The sequence below is a fragment of the Notechis scutatus genome, chromosome 14 (assembly GCF_049901735.1).
Source record: "Notechis scutatus isolate UNSWTSFEM ecotype Mainland chromosome 14, rNotScu1.2, whole genome shotgun sequence".
Lineage (NCBI taxonomy): Eukaryota > Metazoa > Chordata > Lepidosauria > Squamata > Elapidae > Notechis > Notechis scutatus.
In genome coordinates, this window is record NC_142022.1 from 4,353,568 (window position 1) to 4,375,642 (window position 22,075).

General features: G+C 46.3%; 3 protein-coding genes across 4 annotated transcripts; 1 reads left to right on the forward strand and 2 right to left on the reverse strand.

The window, feature by feature from the left end:
- Nucleotides 1-97: 97 nt before the first annotated feature.
- LOC113423853 (uncharacterized) lies at nt 98-9,132 on the reverse strand. Its single transcript, XM_026685420.2, has 3 exons — nt 8,632-9,132; nt 1,983-3,237; nt 98-996 (listed from the first exon to the last, which is right to left on the reverse strand). Exons 1-3 carry the CDS (start codon nt 8,978-8,980, stop codon nt 774-776), a joined length of 1,827 nt encoding a protein of 608 aa, XP_026541205.1. The 5' UTR covers nt 8,981-9,132; the 3' UTR covers nt 98-773.
- A 2,213-nt stretch (nt 9,133-11,345) lies between these two features.
- Nucleotides 11,346-18,546, reverse strand: CCS (copper chaperone for superoxide dismutase). 2 transcript variants are annotated; one of them, XM_026685396.2, is made up of 8 exons: nt 18,490-18,546; nt 17,278-17,350; nt 15,783-15,920; nt 14,917-15,097; nt 14,621-14,681; nt 14,267-14,344; nt 13,495-13,598; nt 11,346-13,182 (listed from the first exon to the last, which is right to left on the reverse strand). In XM_026685396.2, exons 1-8 carry the CDS (start codon nt 18,529-18,531, stop codon nt 13,029-13,031), a joined length of 831 nt encoding a protein of 276 aa, XP_026541181.1. In that variant the 5' UTR covers nt 18,532-18,546; the 3' UTR covers nt 11,346-13,028. The 2 variants fall into 2 exon arrangements, with proteins under 2 accessions (XP_026541181.1, XP_026541179.1); XM_026685394.2 differs by having other exon boundaries at nt 18,472-18,546.
- Nucleotides 18,547-18,717: 171 nt separating this feature from the next.
- CCDC87 (coiled-coil domain containing 87) lies at nt 18,718-21,691 on the forward strand. Its single transcript, XM_026685407.2, has one exon. It carries the CDS (start codon nt 18,766-18,768, stop codon nt 21,358-21,360), a length of 2,595 nt encoding a protein of 864 aa, XP_026541192.2. The 5' UTR covers nt 18,718-18,765; the 3' UTR covers nt 21,361-21,691.
- The last annotated feature ends 384 nt before the right edge of the window (nt 21,692-22,075 follow it).

Sequence of the window (22,075 nt, forward strand, 5' to 3'; positions counted from 1 at the left end):
CACATACCGATGACAGGAAGGTAAGGATGAACGAATGGGAATTTGCGCACATACACAAACGGACACCAAAATCATAACACAAGTGGGTGGTCTAAAATGTCATCGAGTCCATTTTATTTACAATAATAGCCCCCCTCCCAAAAAAAGAAAATGATCTAAACTCACTTCTAACATAAGGTTTACCTGCCCAGCCTAGGCTGTCATAAATCAAGGAAGGATGCAGTTACATAGAAGCAACTGAGCTGATTTGAAAAGGTGATTCTCATTTTCATTAAATGAAAGATTAACCAGGTGGAATTGTTTTCCCATTGGGCGGGATCTTGAGAAAGACCAGACCGAGGAGAAAGCTGAAGTGATGGTCGTTCTTTGTGCGAACCCCCCCGACGCCATACTTTGGTTTTAGAAGGTCCAGTGTGCACCAATGTACGATGCTCCTGAGGCCAAACAGAGTGCCCTAACAGTAAGGTTAAGGCAATCCCCCAAAAGATTTTTGTTTACAAAATTGCTCGCGTTGGGGCAGCACGTATGACTTACCTAATAGCACACCCTTTACATGGCATAAGGAAGAACAACAACAACAACAAAAAGAAAGAAAGAAAGGTTAAGAGCTAAAGTGGCCTAGGGCACCCATGATCAAGAAATGTCAGGACTAAAAGATTGTTCTGAAATCGAACTGCTGACTTAGGATGCAGCAGCTGGGATTATGCTCTACAGGTTACAACGGCGGAGGCCACGGCAACCAGAGTCCCACCCCAGAAGGCGGGGAATTTCCTCTACAGACGGCGCTGGTAACTAGCATGCAGCTGCAGTTGTGCATTACGCAAGTAATCGCCATAGGCACCTGCGTAACGGGCATCAGACTGCATTTCGGGGAGGCGGCGATAATCCAGTTGAGCTTTTGTTGGCGAGTGGCGGTACGCATGGGGGGAGTCAGATAAGCGGCGGAAATCAGAGTAGTCAGATAAACGGCGGTCATCTGAGAGATCAGAACTGTACCTGGTTAAGAGAAGAGACATTTGGTAAATTAAAAAGAAAAAAAGGAAAAGAGACTTGTGGCAAATGCCCCAATTAAATATATGCTGTGCCTCCCCCGCCCTTTTACCTGTGTGTTGGAGGCTGGAGAGAATCCCTTAGTGGCTTAGTTAAAACTATAAATTCCTGTTTAAGAAAAGCACTTGAGCTCTTCCAGACTTGATGAGACTACAGTGCAGAAATTACATTCCAGGAGGATGAATAAAGGATCCTCACTTGCATTAAGGTACTAGCCTTTCTAACTCCTAGTACTGGTAGGAAAAGTTCCCTGTTGATAATCTGGCCAGGAAAACATTTAAGTTTTCAAAGGATTTAGTTACGGTGTCTCATGTTCCACATGTATACTTTGGACTCAAATTCTACCTAATTACATAACCACTTAAAAATTCAGGCTCCTGGATGTTGAACATGGCTCAAAATAGAGGGCACGTTGAGCAGAGCATGTTTTTCCCAAGCTGACTGGAACCTAGAAAACCTAAAGAGCCTTTGGATCAGGTATGAACCAAACACATCCCTTAAATATGTTTGTGCTCAAGCTAAGTTAAGGAGCTAATTTAGTTTCACTTTCATATGATAGGGGAGATTCAGGAACCAGGGCCCATATACCTTCCACCAAATTACCCAGGTATTTTTGGTTCCTAGGATGTCTCTTTCTGTTATATGCATGCATTTATAATATGCAGTTTGGGAGAGAAGTAAATTGTGAGTGTAACTATTCTTTTGCTTCCTTTTTCTTTAAATAGAAAAAGCACAGAAGAAAAAGGGCTGAAAGAGGAGGGGGGAATCTAAAGGCAGAATCAATGAAGGGGTTATTAGCGAGCTCCATACCCAACCCCTTCCTGTTTTCAGGGTTGGAGAATGGAATCTCATTTTGAGTCCCTCTGGAAGTACAGAGAGCTCCTCGGATAGAACGCGGGATTGCTGTGCAAAGCATGATCAAAGCCGCATACCTCTTGTTCATTGCAGCCGCTTTTCTGTAGAGATCCTCACGGCTTCCACGTGGCGGGGAGAGGCGTGTGCGTTCATAGAGTGGGTGGAGAACGGCAGTTTCTGCCTGGGACATCCCTGCATAGGAAGCTGCCTGCTGCCCGGTCTGGGTCAACCCATTGTATGCTGCAGCCTGAGACCTATAACCTGCTGCTACGGGGGCTGAAGCAGACTGCTGGGCTGCGTAGGCTGCTTCGGCTGGGGCTCTGTAAGCCGTGGGCAACGACGCAGACAGTTGCGTTTTGTAAGCAGCCGCCGCAGCATCCTGCATGCTGTAAGCAGCTGCCAGGCTGGCTGCAGATTGGGTCCCATAAGCAGATTGCATCGCAGATGAAGCCTGAGCCCCGTAGGAAGCAGCATGGCCAACGGCGGGCTGGACTCCATAGGATGCAGGCTGGGCTGAGAGAGTGTGAGCTGCGTACAAGGCTGACTGGCTGGCTGCTGTCTGGGCTCCGTAAGAGGCGGAGAGAGCAGTTGCTTGGGCCCCGTAGGAGGCTGCATAGGAGGCAGCTGTCTGGGCCCCATAAGCAGCAGCAGCAGCAGCGTACGTTGTGGAGGGCTGGGCTTCGTAAGTGGCGACTTGGGAAGCAGTGGCCTGGGTTCCATAGGCTTGAGTATTATAGGATGTTAATGCCGAGGCTGCTGCCGCCGCCTGAGTATTGGCAACAGAGGACTGGGCTCTGTATGCATTTGCCAGCATGGTGGAGGGCTGGGCTCGGTACATGGCCGCCTGCCCAGTAGTAGGCTGAGGCCTGTAGGCCATCCCAAGCGATGCTGCAGGTTGGTCTCTGTAGGAAGCTTGCTGTCCGGTCATGGGGAGCGTGTAGCCTGCTCTCGTGGGCGAGCGTCTTAGCGGGCTCCGGTCCCTTCTGAAGAAAGAAGGGGACATCTGCCTGGCTTGGCCATTCGAGTCAAATTTGGTGTTATTGTTCATCCGCTGCTGATAGTCATAGTCAAGTGAAGAATAAGCCGGATTCCCCATTGAGTAGGCAAGGTTACCGGATCTCAGGCCATCATTCCTGGTCTGCAGGTTCTCTAAAGTTGGTATTTTGTTCTTTTCGTCTCCGCCGAACTGTCCAATGTAACCTGCAATCCCCCTTTTATGAGCTTTATTGGAAAGTTCCACATTAATCCTTTTGCCCTTGATTTCTCTTCCATTAAGGTGTTCAATGGCGGTTTTAGCATCCTCGTCTTTCTCCATGTGCACGAACGCGTAGTCTGATAAAGCAGCAGACAGAAGGTTATCAATAAGGAAGACATGACATTTCATTAGTGGAAACCATTTCTATTGGGAATACGCCTTGGGTACAGAGAAAGGCCTTAAGCGGCCGTGTATCCGCTGGGAAGCAGCCTCTGTCGGCGATAGCAATAGCATTCAGACTTATATACCACTTCACAGTGCTTTCCAGCCCTCTCTAAGCGGTTTACAGAGTCAGCATATTGCCCCCAACAATCTAAGTCCTCATTTTACCGACCTCGGAAGGATGGAAGGCTGAGTCAAGGTGAGAATCGAACTCCTGGCAATTGGCAGAATTAGCCTGCAATATTGCATTCTAACCACTGCGCCACCAGGGAAGGGACAGGACTTTGGAGCTCAAGCAGACTATACCAGCCTGGACAAATAGCTGTCCAATAGAAGGCGGCTTTGCAATTCTAACCACTACAAAGGAACCAAAAAAAAAAAAAAGGCCACTGGAACTTAGCAAGGCACAAGATAGCAATAGCACTTATATACTGCTTTACAGCCCACTCTAAGCGGTTTACAGAGTCAGCATATTGCCCCCAACAATTTGAGTCCACATTTTACCCACCTCGGAAGGATGGAAGGCTGAGTCAATCTTGAGCTTGGTGAGATTTCAACTGCCAAATTGCAGACAACCGGCATGCAGCAGAAGTAGACTACAGTACTGCACTGTAACCACTGCACCACTGCGGCTCATACTGAACATCTACTGCCTTAGCACCAGGGTTCCCTTCTTACCTACTAATGCCTCTAGCACCTGAACGATTTGCTTAGCTGGCTCATGAAAAGAAAGATTAATTCCCAGGTCACCATGCAGAAGACAGAACTGAATCAATTTTATTTTATTTTTAACTCCCGAGAGCAAAACTAGAACTGGGCTTGGGCAAACACTAGGAAAAATGTCCCATGAGAGCTTTTAGAAGTAGAACAGACTGCCGGGTGAGGAGCTACCTCTTGTTTTCTGGAAATTTCAGACAGAGGTTGAACAGACCATGTATCAGTGACTGCACTAAACAGGGAGTTGAGGCTAAAGAATCTCACAGGTTTCTTCCAAAATAGTTATCTCCATGGTGTTTTGGTCTTTTTGCTCCACCATATTAATCCTGAATAAAATACTTCGAATGCTATCAGTAGGTCATCCCCAGCCAAAAATGGAGAAGACACAGAACACAGAACAATGGGAGGGTTGGGAGGGAGTTCCTTTTGATTTCCATGCTGCTACTTTGACTGAATGTAAATGTACTGAAAATGTGCAAAGTACGATGTAACTGTAACAGCTTTTAAATACTAGGTTGGGTCTTTGTCTTTTAGGAAAAAAAAACCTTTAAAATAGAACTGTGCTTAAAAGGCTCAAAAATGAAATGATCTTTTAAGGTAAAACCAGTGGCCTAATTTGGACATCCTATGGTAAATTTATATTTTTACATGGCTTTAATCAGTAAAATAATTAATAGCTTTGACAAAAATGAATTTCAAGTAACAACAGAAGTTATGTGAGATGATGGTTATCTTTCTACACTGCGTATCTCCCACTAAAGTTTATGTAGAACACAGAACACATTTAAGCATCTCCTACACTTTACATTAGATGCAGAATAAATGTTAAAACTTTTCCCTGCTGAATTCACATTAGTGATTATATAGACTCAAGATTATCACAATTCTTAGGAACAAGGTATCAAAATGTCTTTCTGCTTCTCCAAGTTAGTGCAAACCAGAAACCAACTAGGAGTGGGAACTGATGGCTTTCAACTCTGATCATTTTTTTTTTAAATTAAACAATGTACCCAACTATCCATTAATCAGAAACTATGGGAAAATAAGATATAAGGGTTATAATTCTTGGGTAACAAGCAACTTTATTTTTCAAAAAACTAACTGCTTAATACCAAAGGGGAATAGAATAACATGATGGCCATCGATGGATATAAAACTTACATTTGCAATACTAAGAACCTTCTGATTGGAGCTGAAAAGGCAGTTGCCTCTGAGCATTGTTCAGTACTATGTGCTGTAAAGTTGGGTCCTACATCTGTACTGTAGACTTGGAAAAGCTCCAAAAGAAACATTTTAACACACACACACACAAACACACACATTCATTCAGTGCTTGAATCATATGCAGCTCTTTCAAACCAACTACTACTGGAGAAAAAAATCATAACCACATCTGCAAATTGTATGGCCTTTAAGTTTATAATTCTGTAGAGTCGCTTTGCAGAGATAGGCAGCACCTAAATTTAATAAACAGTTTAACATTTATATTTATACTATAAATATTGTCATTTGAGGACATTTCTCAGCTCTTTTATGGAAACAAATATTTTCCCCAGTAAGACTTAAGACTGTATTAATCCATAACTATTACAAAAATGTTGACTTCTGGTTCACTAGTTTTTCCAACATGTCTTTTTTCTGTTTCCATAGGGATTTATCTACGTCATGTTTGCCGAATTATTTTATACTTGAGTTGACTCACTGATGAATCATGCTGGATTTCCCACAATTTCCCTCTTTTTCTACAAGGGAAAATCCATTTAAACTTAATTGTAGAGAATTGCTGAAATAAGGGCTAAGCTACACTATGCCAACGTTGGATTATGTTGCAAACTATCTCCAAATTTCCATTCTGTTTGAAAAAATAGGACTATAGGACAGAAATCAGACCAACAAAGTAGAACTAAATTTTAATAAACCCTGAAACTGGAGACACAGATTGCTCTCATCATTAAGTGATAAAAGGGCTTTAACCACATGGTTGAAAAAATAAAAATAGTGGAGATTTCTTGGTCAATTTTCAACTATAAAATACTTTCACCTGGAAACTGAAGACTCATTATTCTTACTTTTCAGCCTCCAGGAAAAACTTGCCTGAGCGATATATAACACTAGACTTACAGGTTGTCGCCACAGGAATCCAATAGCCACATGTTAAGACAAGTCCCACATTCACAAAGTCATAAAATCACAGGGTCGGAAGGGACGAGGGAGGTTTTCTATCAAGGACTACTAGCACAGACTATCAATCCATGCTATCATAACCTCCCATTCAGACTACTTGCACTGCAAGTAGGAAAAAAAGCACTATCAGAAAAATAAGATTTTTACTAGGCACAAGTTTTGGTCTTCCTTTTGACCACAGATATAAAAATATCTAGTCCCATCTTTCCAACCACTCAACTTCTTGTAAGTCTTTGACTTACCACCTTTTGTTTAGCAACCATTTGAAGTCACGACGGCACTGAAAAAAGTTACTTGTGACTGACCCTTGCCCTTATGCCCATTGTATCCCATGCGATTTTGCTTGTGATCAAAAGTTGGGTGCTTGGCAGTCAGCATGTATAAATGGTTGCAGTGCCCTGGAGTCACCTGATTGCCATTTGTGAGCTTTCGACAAGCAAAGCCAGTGGGGAAATCTGGTTTGATTCAAACAACCAAGTGATTCACTTAAAAACTGCAGTGATTCACAACAGTGGCAAAAAAAAAAAGATTGAAAAAAGTCCTATGGGCTACAAGTAGTATATCCAACCTCTACAATGGGACTTTTGGAAGAACCAGACGGAATAAATATTTGTCTGGCTCCAAGATGGAGGGGAAAGAACAAAGCTCCAAGAACATCAAGACACCAAACCACCACCAAGTTCTTGCTCTTAATATGTTGCTGACATGCTACCCAAGGCAAAGGGATGGAGGTGTGGGCAGAGAGGTTTATCTTCCTCCCACTCAACCTTCTGGGTATTGCAGCCATCTATATGACAAGCAAACCATGATTAAAGCACCAGGCTAGAAACCAAGAGACCATGAGTTCTAGTCCCACCAGCTGGGTGACTTTGAGCCAGTACCTCTCTCTCAGCCCAATCCACTTTCCAGGGATTGTTGTTGTGGAGAAAATATGGAGGAAGAAGTTGCGCTTGGATATGTTCGCCGCCTTGTGTGATTTGTCAAAATAATATAGGCAGGACACAAATAAAATAAATCTGGCCGAGACATTGAGGCCGTATTTTCCCCCGGCCACCCCCAGCAAGGAATTCACACGAATAAAACAGAAACCAGTTGACAGAAGATGGGCCTATCAGTCCCTACTGAACCACGCTCGCTCTTTGCCAAAATGCCCTCTCTTTCCCACTGCAAAGGTATCCAAAGGAGACATCCACAGCACTGCGCTCCGTGCTTGGTACCACTTGGCAACCAGGGTCCAATCCAACCGCCCCACCCAAAAAAGCCCCCCTTCTCCCTCCCAAGCCCTTTCTGTCGGTCGTGTGTGGCGGCACCCGAGCCAAAGGATTAAAGGGCGGCCTTGTCGCTTGTCTTTGCAAACTGCCGCCCACCGGTGCGTTTGGTCGGCGTCAGAGCTGTGGCAAAAAGCTAATGAATAGATGAAAAGGGGAAACAGAGTAATGAGAATTAAGACAGCAAACCCCCCCACCCAGGAGTCCGATCCTTTAAACACCGCCCCCTCCACCGCAGATAGTCCTCGACATACAACCGTTTTGTTTAGTGACCAAAGGTTATAGCAGCAGTGGGGGGGAAAGTGACTTACGGCCATTTTCGACCACTCGTGACCGTTGCGTCCTCCCCATGGTCACGTGATCAAAATTCAGATGCTTTGCAACCGGCTCATACTTATGACGGTTGCAGAGTCCCCAGGGTCATGTGATTCCCCTTTTTTGCAACAAGTAAAATCAATAGGGAAGCCAGATTCACTTCACAAACACCTGACTAACTCAACTACAGGTAGTCCTCGACTTACGACAGTCCCTTTAGTGACTCATTTCAAAGTTAGACCGGCGCTGGAAAAAAAAAGTGACCCAGGACTGTATTTTTCACAGTTATGACCTTTGGCAGCATCCCCACAATTTACAGCATCCAAATCCAGACGCTTGGCAGGCAAACGGGTCGTTTTTATGACCATGGCTGTCTCCCGGGGTAAGCAAAGTCAATGAGGGAAACTAGACTCATTTAACAACCAGGTTACTAACTGAACAACTGTAGTGATTCACTTCACAAGAAAGTTTGGGTAAAACGGTGGCAGAACAAAATGTCTCACTTAACCGCGGAAGTTTATGGCCTCGGATGGGGGTCGTGAGTCGAGGACTACCTGTACTGGGATTCTCTTAACAACCGTGGGCACGAACGGTCTTAAAAACGGGGCCAAATTCATCACAGCTGCATATGGCCAGGAAAATTTGTAATGGTGGGGGTGGGAGGGAGAGACAGAGCGCGCGCGCGGGCGGCCTGGCGGTCGTAAGTCGAGAACTACCCGCAATCGGCCGAACGAAGCGCCGTGGAGCAGAGCCTCCCCGTCCAGAAGCAGCCTATCTGCGCGGCCGGAAGGGCCCCTTTTTCTCCCCCCTTTCGAGGCCCGCTACCTTTCACGATGTCGCACTCGACGACGGGCCCATACTCCTGGAAGAGGACGCGGAGCTCGCCGCTGGTGCAGGCGGCCGAGACGTTGCCGACGAAGATCTTGACGGTGTGGGTGGGCCTCGGGCGGGAGAGCTCGACGACGACCCGGTGGCAGTGGAGCAGGTGGCCGTTGAGCTTCTGGATGGCGCGCTCGGCCGCCGCCTCGTCGCGCAGGTGGACGAAGGCGAACTGCTTCATGAGGGCCACCTTCAGCACCTCGCCCGGCACGGCCGCCTCGAAGAGGTCGCGCAGCTCCACCTGCGAAGCCTCCTCCGGAACGTTGCCCACGAACACCTTTACGCCCGCCTGCATCGCGCGCCCGGCGGTCCCCGAGGAGAAACCGGAGAAAACGGGGAAGGGGGGGGTGAAAGAATAGGCGAGGCGGCCACTCAAAATGGCGCCCGCGACAGCGACGCGCTTTCTGAGGAGAAATAAGGAGAACGCGTCGACGCGCCTGCGCGGAGTCACGACACGCCGCCTCCCTCCGAGCGCGAATCTCGTCTCGCGCTCTGGCACGGCTGCTACCGGAGCATGCGCAGTAGCCCCCGCTCCTTTGAGGGGGCCGTGACTGCAACCCCCCCCACCTCTCGGACTAGGAGGATGTGCTTTCATACAAATAGAAGCTGCGGAAAAACAGCCAGCCCTAAACCCGAAAGAAGTGTAGATTCACATTGAGGGTTTCTTATGAGGGAAAATGAGGACCCTTCATCAAGATGGGTCGCTCTTGTTTGAATAGCTCTACATAACCCTGCACTGAAACGCCCCACTCCTCCGTGAGCTTTTCTCACTGCGCTTGCGCAGTAGAGCTCTCTCGCTTTTCATAGATATAAAATGGGTAGATCATTGCTTTTATCTGTAAGTGGGACTTTTGAGATTCTTTTTACCTTCTATGGGTTGGAGAGTGATAGCTACATAAATAATGAAAAGAAATTCGAATTTCAGCCTTTGATTAGACACTAGTACCTCTTAGTTTGATGCACCTTACCATTTATGAGAGTTCTGTAATAAATAGGTTGCAATATAACTAGAATCTTTGCTGAACCTTTCACTTTACCCTACAGTTGCCAATCCAAAAAGGTTTAAGGCAGTACTTTTCAAACTTGGCAACTTTTAAGATGTAAGGACTTCTGGGAGTGGAAGTCCAGGCCTCTTAAAAGTTGCCACGTTTGAAGAAAAAAAAAAAGGCTGGTTGAAAACATGGAGTCAGCTCTCAAAAAATCAGCCACAAAATAGTTAGCACCAAGGAATTTCCAAAATGGATATATCACAAAAAAGAGATCTCCATCTTACCTAGTTTCCCTGAAAATATAACCTACCCTGAAAGTAAGTCCTAGCTTGATTTTTTTACATGAGCACCCAATATAAGCCCTACTCCCAGAAAAAGCCCACCCACTCGAGTGCTGGGATAAAAGTTAAGATAGAATGGGGACGTGGAGCTACCCTACTACTTACCTTTGGACAGCTGTAGCCAGGCCTCGCACATCCCGACCGGCAAGGCTGGCAAGGCCTTCCTGAAGGCCTCTGGAGAACAGAGCTCCAGATCGATCCAGAGATCAGCTGCAGAGGCCTTCAGAAAAGCCTTGACGGCCGCAGAAGGCCTCTGACAGCGAAAAAGGGGTGATGCACGTAAGTGAAGTTAGTCAGTCGATGACATCCCCCCAAAATAAGACCTATGTTCTGACCCAAACCCTTTTCCAATAAAAAAACACAAACCAAAGGGAACAGAAAACTTTTAATGATTCTTACGAATCCCCGGTTAAAAGGCTGCTGCAAACTAATTAACTTTGATAAGCACGAGCCTCGCCAAAATTGTGCGAGGCTGCCAAGAATAACAGATAAGAAATATTTCACAACACAAGAGTCTTCAAATACCAACTTAAGATACTGTAATGTCCACGAGGCTGGAGTTTCAAAATGTCTTTGCTTCCTGCAAAGTACGTTTGCTTCACAGCTGGCTTTTATCTTCTTGAAGGAGGGGCCATTACCTTGCAGCCTTACTTCCGAGTCGCCTGTGCTGCTGCAGCTGCTTTCCTACGAACAATCCTGCGTGCACGTGCACTTGGCACAGGCTCCTCGGGAACCTCCTCATCGCTGCTGCCAGCCCCCACAATCTCTGAAGGCATCAGTCCACTCCCTAATGCAGGGGTCCCCAACCACCGGTCCGCGGACCGGAACAAGTCCTACCGGCCGCTGGCTTGCTGGGCGCCGCCATCTTTTTGATGAAAAAGTGCTTCGGTGAGCTTTTCCGGTAGAAAGCTCACCGAAGCATGTTTTCATCAAAAGATGGCGGCGCCATGCTCGGTGAGCTTTTCTGGGTAGAAAGCCATTTCTACCCGGAAAAGCTCACGAAGCGCAGCCGCCATCTTTTTGATGAAAAAGTGCTTCCGGTGAGGTCACCGGAAGCACTTTTTCATCAAAAAGATGGCGGCGCCCAGCTGATGCGTACCGGTACCGGCGCCAGCTGATGCTAGGCTAAAAAAGGTTGGGGATCACTGCCCTAATGGTCCTGGCCCCTCATCTGAGTCCTCGCTCTCCTCAGACATCCGCACCTGCTGCCGGCTAACCACAACAATCTGGTGCCTTTTTTGGTGGCAAAAAAAATTATAAGACAGGGTCTTATTTTCGGGGAAACATTGTGTCAGCAATGCATTAAATCAGAGGAGACACACACAGCAGCTGCTTAAGAAGATTATATAATTTAATGGATGGTCAAAGAAATAAAAAGAACCAGCAAAACAAGAGGCGCAGTTCAAATTGCACCTCTGTCCCAGACAGAACCCTCACAGGAAAAATCCACTCCCAAGCCCGCCCTAATACACGACCATTTTGTACTACCGATAATCCTCACCTTACGACCACAATTTGAGCCCCACATTTCCAGTGTTAAACAGGACAGTTGTTAAGTGAAGTTTTTCTCCCCATTTTACCTCTCTTGCCACAGTGGTAAAGTGAATTCCCTGCAGTTTGTGATCTTAGTGATCTGGTTGTTAAGTGAATCTGATTGTCCCCTGGTCAGGTCGCAAAAAGGGATCACGTGACCTCCAGGACACTGCAACCGTCATAAATACGAGTCAGGGGCCAAGTGTCTGAATTTTGATCATGTGACCCTTGGGATGCGGCAACCATCTTTAAGCGTGAACAATTTAGTCATAAGTAACTTCGAATGAATGGTTGTAAAATGAGGACTATCAGTCCCACTCCCCTGCTTTTCCTCGCTTTCCACAATTAACAGAATAACAAAGTTGGAAGTGATCTTGGAGCCCTTTCCAGACCAACAATATTTTTACAGACACTTAAGGCACTGTCACACATCCCAAGGAGGGTGAGGCCAGACTGATTCACGACAAGCCGACGGGGATACGGGTACCCCTTTCCTTACGACCGCAACCGTGTCCGAAATTTCTGTTGCCAAGCGAGACCTTTGCGAAGTGAATTATTGCTCCTTTTTAACGACCTTTCTTGCCATTATGGTTTTGTGGAATCACTGCAGTTTGTTAAGTGAGTGACACGGCTGTTAAGTGGATCTGGCTTCCCTCATTGACTATGATTCCAGGGACACTGCGACGGTCATAAAATAGGAGCCAGTTGACGAGCAAATCCGAATTTTAATCACCTGACTGTTGAAATGCTGCCATGGTCATAAGCCACTGTTTTGAGTGCCATTCAGTCATTCAATGAACTGTTGTAAGCTGAGGCCTGCCTGCCTGTACGAACAATTTTTGGTGTTGTAGCAACCCCTATGCCTCTCAATATATTCTTCTTGAGATAAACAGGGCAGGGCAAAGAATGCCGTCCCCCATTGCCCCAACCTAACAGAGAAAGTTCCCCTTTTTGGCAGGGGGGGGAAGGAAGGGGCTCCTCCTTTTAAACCATCAACTGCAATCTCACCAGCGTTAAGCCTCATCTATGGCTGCAGACCAGATCTGTTGATTTTCTTCCTTCTGTGCCCGCAGAGAAGGGGAGGGGGGAAAGGCACTGTTCCCACAATCCTAAAATGAAGGCATAGATGCAAAAAAAAAAAAAAAAAGATGCAAAAGGAAGGCAGCAAAAACTCCCAAATCCCCAAACTTAAGCCTAAAAAAATTGTGCGTGTGTGTGGAAAACCAAAACAAAATCTAAAAGTGATGTGCATTATTGGAATGTTTGGAGGTTTTTTTTTTTTGGGGGAATCTATCCAAAGTGCAATGATGATCTTTTCCTCCTGCCAGCAAAAGCCGATTTGTATGTTTGTGTCTCTCTCCAGACACACAAACACACACCCACACCGAACCTGCCTTATTGGGGTCATTGCGGGAGGCACCTAAAGAGAATAGCTGAACCCCCTTTGCAAACTCCAGAGCGAGGGGAGCAATGGCAGCACCTACAGGTGAGGAGTGGGGTGTTCGGGAACGGCCTGGCCTAGCCTGGTGGCAGATCTTTCCCGCTCTTCCCAAAGGGTCACTCCGCTGCAGGTACATATTTTCTTGGGATTCTGGAAGAGGCCGGATGAGCGAGCAATGATTCCGCAGGCCACTCTGCAAAATAAAAATAAAAATAAAAAACGGAGAGAGAGGTCAAGTCTTTTGTTTTTTTGGTTTGCAAAAAGAATCTTTTTATCTAGACAGAAAGCTGGTTTAGAATGAATAACAGAATAACAGAGTTGGAATAGCAACAGCAGTTAGAATTGTATAGTGCCTCACGGTGCTTTCCAGCCCTCTCTAAGCTGTTTACAGAGTCGGCAACTTGCCCCCCAAAAACCTGGGTCCTCATTTTACTGACCTCAGAAGGATGGAAAGACTGAGTCAGTCAGGATTGAACTGCTGGCAAGTGGCAGAGTTATTCCTCACCTCTCCCCAGAATTTCCAGAGATTTTTGACAGTGGGTGATTCCCGCGGCCCAAGTCATCCTCCCCTTCGTCTACTACCAAGGAACGGCCAATTATATCGTCCACCTAAGGAGGGAAAGAAGACAACGCCATGAGTGGACCCAACCTTGTTTCACAACGGTCAAGCGGATATCTGTATGGGAAGTCCTCGGTTCATGACCACAAAAGGGATAAAAGATTCATCATTAAGTGGCGAAGTGGCTAAGGGGGGCATCGTGGGATCCTACCCTATTTATTTTCTTTTCTATTTTTATTCTGTTCTCTATTCTATTCTGTTCTATTCTCTATTCTGTTCTATTCTCTATTATATTATATTCTATTCTATTCTCTATTCTATTCTCTATTCTATTCTACTCTATTCTATACTATGTTCTATTCTATTTTACATTCTATTCTGTATTCTATATTTTCTATTCCATTCCATTCCATTTTTATTCTAATTCTATCCCTATTCCTATTCTATGGCGCAACTAGAACTCACATTCTCCTGGTGATTGGCCCAAAGTCACCCATCCAGGTTTCATGCCTAAACTGGGATTAGAACTTACAGTTGCTCGGCCAGTTGCAGAGAATGGGCAGCTTCCAGCTTGGGCTAAAGGGCCAAGCTGGAAGCTGCCCATATATAGACACATATACCCAGCTCCTAAAACCCCGACCTACCTGCTGAGTTGCCCCAGTGAGTTCTTTCATCAACCCATTTGCTGGACGGCTTCTTTGCTCCCGGAGCGACTTACCTTCAGCTGGTGATCTTCCATCCGAAAGGATGCTCTTCCATCAGCAGTGGCCAAGATGTTCCCAAGATCACCTGCATGCTGAAAAACGATTCAATCCTTAACTTACAGTTACAATTAACAGCATAGCAGAATAACAAGAGTTGGAAGGGACCTTGGAGGTCTTCTAGTCCAACCCCTCCTGCTCAAGCAGAAAAACCTTGTACCACCGCAGACAAACGGCTGCCCAATCTCTTCTTAAAATCCTCCAGTGTTGGAGCACTCACAACTTGGGGCATGCCACCAACCTGGAAGTCCATACAAGGTCACAGAGACATAAGCCAAGAAGAATAAAAGGCGATTGGTGGCCTAACTCACCCTGTGCAGATCCTGGGGGCCTCCATGGCATTCCCCTTTGGGGTTGAAGTGGTCTCCACAACTGTTTAGGATAAAATCAGAGTGGGAGATTTGGCAGTCAGAAAAAAAAAAGTTCTCTCCAACTTTTACAACCCCTGAAACCTCCTGGGAAAGAAAAAGAACCACCTTCTAGAGCAGGGGTGTCCAACCTTGGCAACTTTAAGAGTTGTGGACTTCAACTCCCAGAATTCTGGGAGTTGAAGTCCACAACTCTTAAAGTTGCCAAGGTTGGACACCCCTGTTCTAGAGCCTCTCACCTGTCAAAAGTCCGGCTGAGGTCTCCAAATTCATGGACATGAAGCCCGTGCAGCCCTGGTGGAAGGCCGTCGATCGTGCCATCCACAAGGCACTTTTCGGGCGAGACTTGCAGGAACCTCACGACCCCTTGGATCAGTCCACGGCCCGACACCATGGCCACGGCAGCAGTGCCGAGCAATCCTTGGGGGGAAAAAGGGAGGTCGAAAGAGAGACGTTTGTAGTAGAAAATAATCTGAGTGGTCCTTGGTGCTCTCTGAGCTTGGTGGTTTCCTTGCAGACGTTTCATTACCAAACTAGGCAATGTCATCAGTGCTGGAAGGAAGTGGAGTGGAGGAAAAAGGGATGGGGATGGGGAGGAGAAGGGGGAGGACGATGACTGTAGGGTCCTTGGTGCTCTCTGAGCTTGGATGTTTTCTTGCAATGTTTCATTACCCCACTAGGTAACATCATCAGTGCTAGTAGGGTTTGTTCTCAATTTATATTCTAGTAGTTTGTCCTCTGTCAGTGTCGGTGGGAATGATCTTGGAGGTTCTGTGGTTAGCTTGTTTGGCCAGTTCCTTGCCGGCTGAAGAATTCTGGGAGTTCAAGCCCACATATCTTCAAGGTACTAATTTTGACAAACACTGATCCAGATAATGTAGCAGATCTGCTCTGAAGGGTTTATGGCTGATCCCATCAGTTTTAGGCACAATGCTTTAAACCCATCAAAATTTTTCCAAGGATTTCCGTCCACTTCACACCAATGGCTTGAGGGAAAGAAAGCTTGTACATCATAGAGCTATTTAAAAGTTTGCTGATTTATTCCAGGAATAAATCTGGAATAGAAGATTCCAAAGGAAGTGTTGACGATCGTGTTGGGATTTACCTGGAACATTACTTCCCATTCCTTTCAGCACAGCCTTACGCCCCGTCGTTTCTAAAAGGTTCTGGACTTCCTCAGTTCCAAGACTTGTCTCCACCAGCACAGTCTGCGAATCCAGCTTGATGTCAACTATGCGGAGGCCTGTAAGGAAATGGAGAGAGAAACATATAGGGCAGGGCTTCCCAACCTTGGCAACGTGAAAATGTGTGGACTTCAACTCCCAGAATTCCCCAGCTGGCTGCATAGAAGCCAGCTGGGGAATTCTGGGAGCTGAAGTCCATAAGTCTTCACATTGCCAAGACTGGGATGTTGCCAAGACTAAGGAATGTTATATACCCCACCTTTATTATTTTTACAAATAACTCTATATGGTGAACATATCCAACACATCTTCCTCCCATTTTTCCCCACAGCAATAACTTCGGTGATGTAGGTTGGGCTGAGAGAGATGGCTTTCATGCCTAAGGCAGGACTATAACTCACAATCTCTTGTTTTCTAACGTGGTGCCTTAACTATTAGATCAAACTGGCTTTCTGGATAAATTTAAATAACCATGAGATTTTTATCTTGCCTCTATTACTTCATAAGTAATTCAAGGTGGTAAGCGTACAACATGTAATGTCAGGACACTAAAATTCTTGTTTCCTGGTCTCTTTGTACAGTAGTCCTCACTTAATAACCGGTCCCTTAGTATCCATTCCAAGTTTCCATGTATCTCCCCAAAACTACTTGCTAGACCCATTTTGGAAGTTCTGACAGCCGCACCCCACTCTGCAATCATATGATTGTAGTCTGGGTGATTGGCAACTGGCTTGTATTTATGGCCGTTTGCATCAGTCTGGAGTCATGTGGACTGCAATTTTTCACATTTTGGGGTAATTTCCAGCCAAAAGACAACTTCTAACATGCAGTAATTATCCTGCAGCTTGATCTGAGAAAAGCCTGAGATGGTTACATCACCCTGGGGAGAAAGTCCCAGAGCCAACACCAACACTTTTACAGTTACAAATTCATGAAAATAATTTTGCATCTGGAACAAGGCTTCCAATAATGAACGGATTTAGGGTTTCCCACCCCCCAAAAAATTGGTGCTCTGTATTGGCTGAGTATTCCAGGAGTTCTTCCTCCTCAGCCAGAAAATAGCTGGATGGAAAACTGAGTTGCTTTTCTGATACACATTTTCAACATCTGTGGAATTTCAATAGGTAAAATGAAGTGGTGAGGAAGTGAACTATTGTGTAGAAACCAGGCGACTAGGAGTTCTAATCCCACCAGCTTGGTATTCTTGCCTTAAGACACAAAACTTGCTGAAGTACCTTTGGACCAGCCACTCTCCCTCAGCATAACCCACCTCAACAGAGTTGTTGATGTGGGGAAAACAGAAGGAAGGTGTGTTGGATATGTTCACCACTTTGAGTTATTTATAAATATCATAAAGGGGAGTTAAAATAAAATAAACGTTGACAAGAACGTTGGTCATTCTGAAGCTGATCTCACCCGGTGTCTTTTGCAGTGTTTTCTGAACCGCCTCTACACACTTTTGACAAGTCATCTCAACAGCAAATTCCAGCTACAATAAGAGGAGAAAGTAACACAAAACTGTCAGTGAAAAATATAAAAAAGACTTCGAATATGGGCTCGCCTGACCTATATAGTGGAACCCTTCTGGGAGTTGGAAGCCCACACAGCTTGAAGCTGCCAAAGTTGAAAAATACTGACCCAATTTCAAAATTTTGATCTAAAATGAAGTTCTTTGGGAAATCTGGAAGAGCAGGGGCCTTTTCTTTTTTTTTTTTTTTTTTTTTTTTTTTTTTTTTTTTTTTTTTTTTTTTTTTTTTTTTTTTTTTTTTTTTTTTTTTTTTTTTTTTTTTTTTTTTTTTTTTTTTTTTTTTTTTTTTTTTTTTTTTTTTTTTTTTTTTTTTTTTTTTTTTTTTTTTTTTTTTTTTTTTTTATTTTATATTTTTTTTAAAATTTTTTAATTTTTATATTTAAAAATAATTAATTTAATTTTTTTTTTTTTTTTATTTTTTATTATTTTTTTTTTATTAATTTGCCCATTCTGGGCCATAATTCTGCCTGCCACATACAGGTAGTCCTTGACTTATGGCCAGAATTGACCACATACACACACACAACATCTGTGGCCAAGCAAGATATTTGTTAAGTGAAGTTTTGCCCTATTTTGCGACCTCCCTTGCCACAGTCAAGTGAATCCCTTGCCATTGTTAAAATTAGAAACGAGGTTGTGAAGTGAATCTGGCTTCCCCATGGACTTTGCTTGTGAGAAGGTCACAAAAGGGGATCACACGACCCCGCGACCGTCATAAATGCGAGTCAGTAACCAAGTGTCTGGATTTTGATCAGATGGCGATGCTACAACGGTCGTTAAGTGTGAAAAACGGCCATAAGTCACCTTTTTTCAGTGTAACTTTGAACAGCCACTAAACGAACGGTTCTAAGTAGAAGACGACCTGTACTGCTTCCCACAACCAGATCTAAGGTTACCGCCCCTCCACCCCCATGGAGAAGGTGCCATTTCTAAGAGTGACCCAGCAAGTAGTTCAACCGGTGTAGCTGCACCTCCTTTGCTCCTGCTTTTCAAAACGCCCCCCTCCCCACTCTCAACCTCTTCAGACATGCGCAAAGCATCAGGCAGGGAAGGAAGAAGGCAACAGCCGTCGATTCTCCCACCCGGGAAGGTTCCCCCACCGTGCAGCGGAGGCCTCCGCCCCTTTCCGGAGCTCCGTCCATCTTGTCTTCGAGAATAAAAACGAGGAAAAAAAATGGCCTACCCGGACCGCTTTGAAGGTGACAAACCTTTGCGCTAACCGGAAAGCCCTGCCGCGCTCACCGGCTTGGTTGTAAGAGGCGGACATGCGCAGTGGAAATCGCGAGCGGAACTTGGGCGCAAGGGTTTTAACGTTCCGCACGGACGGTTTTGGGCGCTGGACCGCTCGGTTGTCAAGGCGACGCCGAAAGCCAGCCATGGCGTCGAGAGTGTCGCCTCCCAGGCGGTCGCTGTACCCGCTGGAGGACACGGGGAAGTGGATGCACCAGCTGCGCGAGCAGTATAAGCGCATCCTGACGCCGCTCTCGCTCTTCCCCACCACTTTTTCCCGACTCAAGCCTTCCCTGTCCGGCCCTTCTCTGGGCCCGCCAGAGGAGGAGGAGCTGCCGGTGCCCATCTCGCTCTCGGCCCTGATGCAGCTGGTGAAGGCCCGCTTGAAGCCGGGCCCTCAGGAGGCCAACGCCCACCCTCAGCACCTGCGGACCTTCCAGGATATCATCCTGACCGAGGTCAAGCACGCCCACAAGGACCTCCAGCACCTGCTGCACGACCCGGCCTTCAGCCCCGACACAAACCGGGAGCTGTACCAGCATCTCTTGACCTACCTCGGCCTGGTGTGCCAGCATCTCTTCCGCCACTATTTGGGCCTCATGGAGTGCTGCCGGCTGCGGCACATCTTCACTGATTGTGCCAACCTCATCCGCTTCTCGGCCCAGCTGGCTCTGGATTGCTCCAAGTTCCTCAACGTGGTGGCCGTGCGCCAGCGCCTGGTGTGGGAGATGAAGAGGCAGGTGGACCGCCCGACCGATTCGCCAACCAAACCCTCCAGCCCTTTTGGCCCCATGACCACCCATTCCTTGGGCAACCGCCTGGGCATCACCATCTCTTACTTCATCAGTTACATCCGGCCCCATATGTTGACGGAGAAAGAAAAAGTAGCCCAGGATTTGAAAGAGCTGGAGGAGTTACCCTTGCTGGACATGAGCAAAATAAAGAAGTTGAATCTACCCACGGCCAGGAAAGCCAATTTCCTGCAGCAAATGGCCTGCGTTGCCATCACACCACCTTGTCCTCATGTGGGTTCACGCAGCTGGTCTAGGCCTCAGATTCTCCCAGCCACTTCTGTCCTTCTCAAGTGCCAGTCTCTGCCCAATATGAGGGTAGGGAAGCTTTTAGCTGATGAACTTGGCATCCATTTGATCCCTCGCCGGATCAGCCCCGATCTGCTTTGTCGCTGCCCCGAATCCCCCGAAGTAGGCGAACTGAAGGGTCCAGCAGCCCTAGCCGAAGACCTTCAGAGGCTGGTCCGGGGCTCCCACTTGGAGAACACTGAGTGGAAAGGCGAGCAAGACGATTTAGATCTCCCTCCCCTCATTAGAGCGTTGACATGGAGCAAAGCCAACGAGAATCGCCAGCTGCACTTGCAGAGAATGCTCAAGTCCCTGCACGAGGAAGAGCGTTTTGAGACAAAGCGAAGAAACACCATCATCGCCGCCCCAGCCTCGCATCCTCAGGCAGCGACGGTGAATGTCAGAATCCACGATAGGATGGTGGTGAAGACAGCTGATCTCCAGGTGTCTGAAAGACACTATTTGGAAAATGTGACGATGGATAGGTCTTTACCGATCTACAACCACCTCCTGGGAGAGATAACTCCTGCTACCATGAAGATACTGGACGCAAACCTTTCTACAGGAGAAGAAGTCAAGGAGATCTACAAGGAACTGATGAATACGATTCCTAAAGAGCACCTGAAGTTCGACCAAGGATCCTTGATAGAATGTCCTGCCACAAACCTGCCTCACGACTCCTGCTTTGCTTCCTCAACGCTGACAAAGAGAAAAAGTGAGCAGATCATTAATACAGAGCTGAGTCAAATCCTCCCAGATGGGCCGTTCGTCCCAGAGGAAATGGTTGAGGCACCCCAACCCCCAAATCTAACCAAGAAGAAGCTGGCTTCAAAAGAATACGCATCTTGGCTCAAATGGTGGAAAGCCACATTTAACATCGACGATTACTTTAAATACATCAGCAACAACACCGCTGACTATCTGCCGGTCATATTTCATTTGTACAACCCTGAAGAAGACAGTAAAGAAGGGAAGGAGAGAGACATGCAGGCTGTGTTAAACGAGGATGAAGTGAAGAAGCAGAAAGTGAAGAGGAAACAGCTCAAAGCTGCAGAGCTTCAGTCTCAGAAATTGTTTCGCACCGGATTGTGGAATGTCAGCAGCACCCGGTTGGAGGGCCTGGGAAGTTCTACTAGTGACCGGTTTGAAGAGTTCAATGTCCTACAGAGGAGGTTGGAAAGACTATGGACTGTCCTTCATTTCTCTGAACGGGAAAGGCTAGATATGGCCATTAAGTACAGCTCCAACCAGTATTACTTACTGCTTCCAGACATGCTGAATTCTTGGGAAGTCGCTGCCCAGTTTATCCAGGATAGGGAGCTCCTGCTGGCTGAAATAGAAGAGTTTGAGCAGACTGCTTCGGACCCCAACCGCTTGTTCAGCAAGGAGCTTGGCGCATTTGCCACCAGAAGGCAAGAGTCAAACCTAAGAAGCCAATTGCAGTCCGAGTTGGACCAGTACAACTTCGAACTCCGCTTGATTCTGAAACATATCAACGATGCCTTCAATGATATAGTGACTTTCAAGGGTCGCCCGTACCAAGACAAAATGGAGAGGGACATAGTGGAGATGCTTTATTGGCTGCAGCAGGAGCGTCGGGCTGTAGTTTTGAGGAAAGCGGTCCAGAGGAAGCGCTCAGGAAGACTTTCCCCTCTTTCTTAGATTGGCTTCACTGTCTGGTGCCTTGGAAGCACAGTCAGACAACTCTTTCCGCCCTCCGTTATGTCTCCCCCCCACGCCCCATTTAGGAGGCTGAGAACAATGGAGGCAAGTGTCAAGTTAAAATCATTTTGATGGAAAAGTGAAACGAGTTTTTCCTTAGGTTCAAGGATGAGCTGGAGATACACAGATTAGACAGGTGATTGGAGACTAAGCCGACACCCTGCAAAATATCCCCAGGAAGAATAGCAAAACGGCAGTTGGTGCTTATGACCTTTGCCAATTTGTGTTTGCTGAGTTTTGTCTTTCATTAAAAACATGTTTCTGTTTCCCATGGTTTGAAAGCAGTGGCCTCTTTTTAAAGGTATGGCTTAAACACCCATATTGGTTGGGCCAAGTCTCATAGCTTTGCTTTATTTCTCTATCCACGTTGCCCTGTCTCCCTCTTGGGGTTCAATGGGTTCCACTGAATTGAGTCAGGTCAAGACACAGTAGTTGCAATGGCGAGTCAACTGTGATCAGTGGTAACATTGCTTACCTGGTTGATGGTCGGCTAATCCCAGTTCATTTGGAGAAGTACTCATGTATTTAATTAACAGTCCACCTTTATTAAGTAACTCAAGGTAGCAAACATGTCTAATACTGTGGCAAGTTTAAGATGAATGGACTTCAACTCATAAAATTCCCCAGCCAGCGCAGTTCTCTGGGAAATACTGGG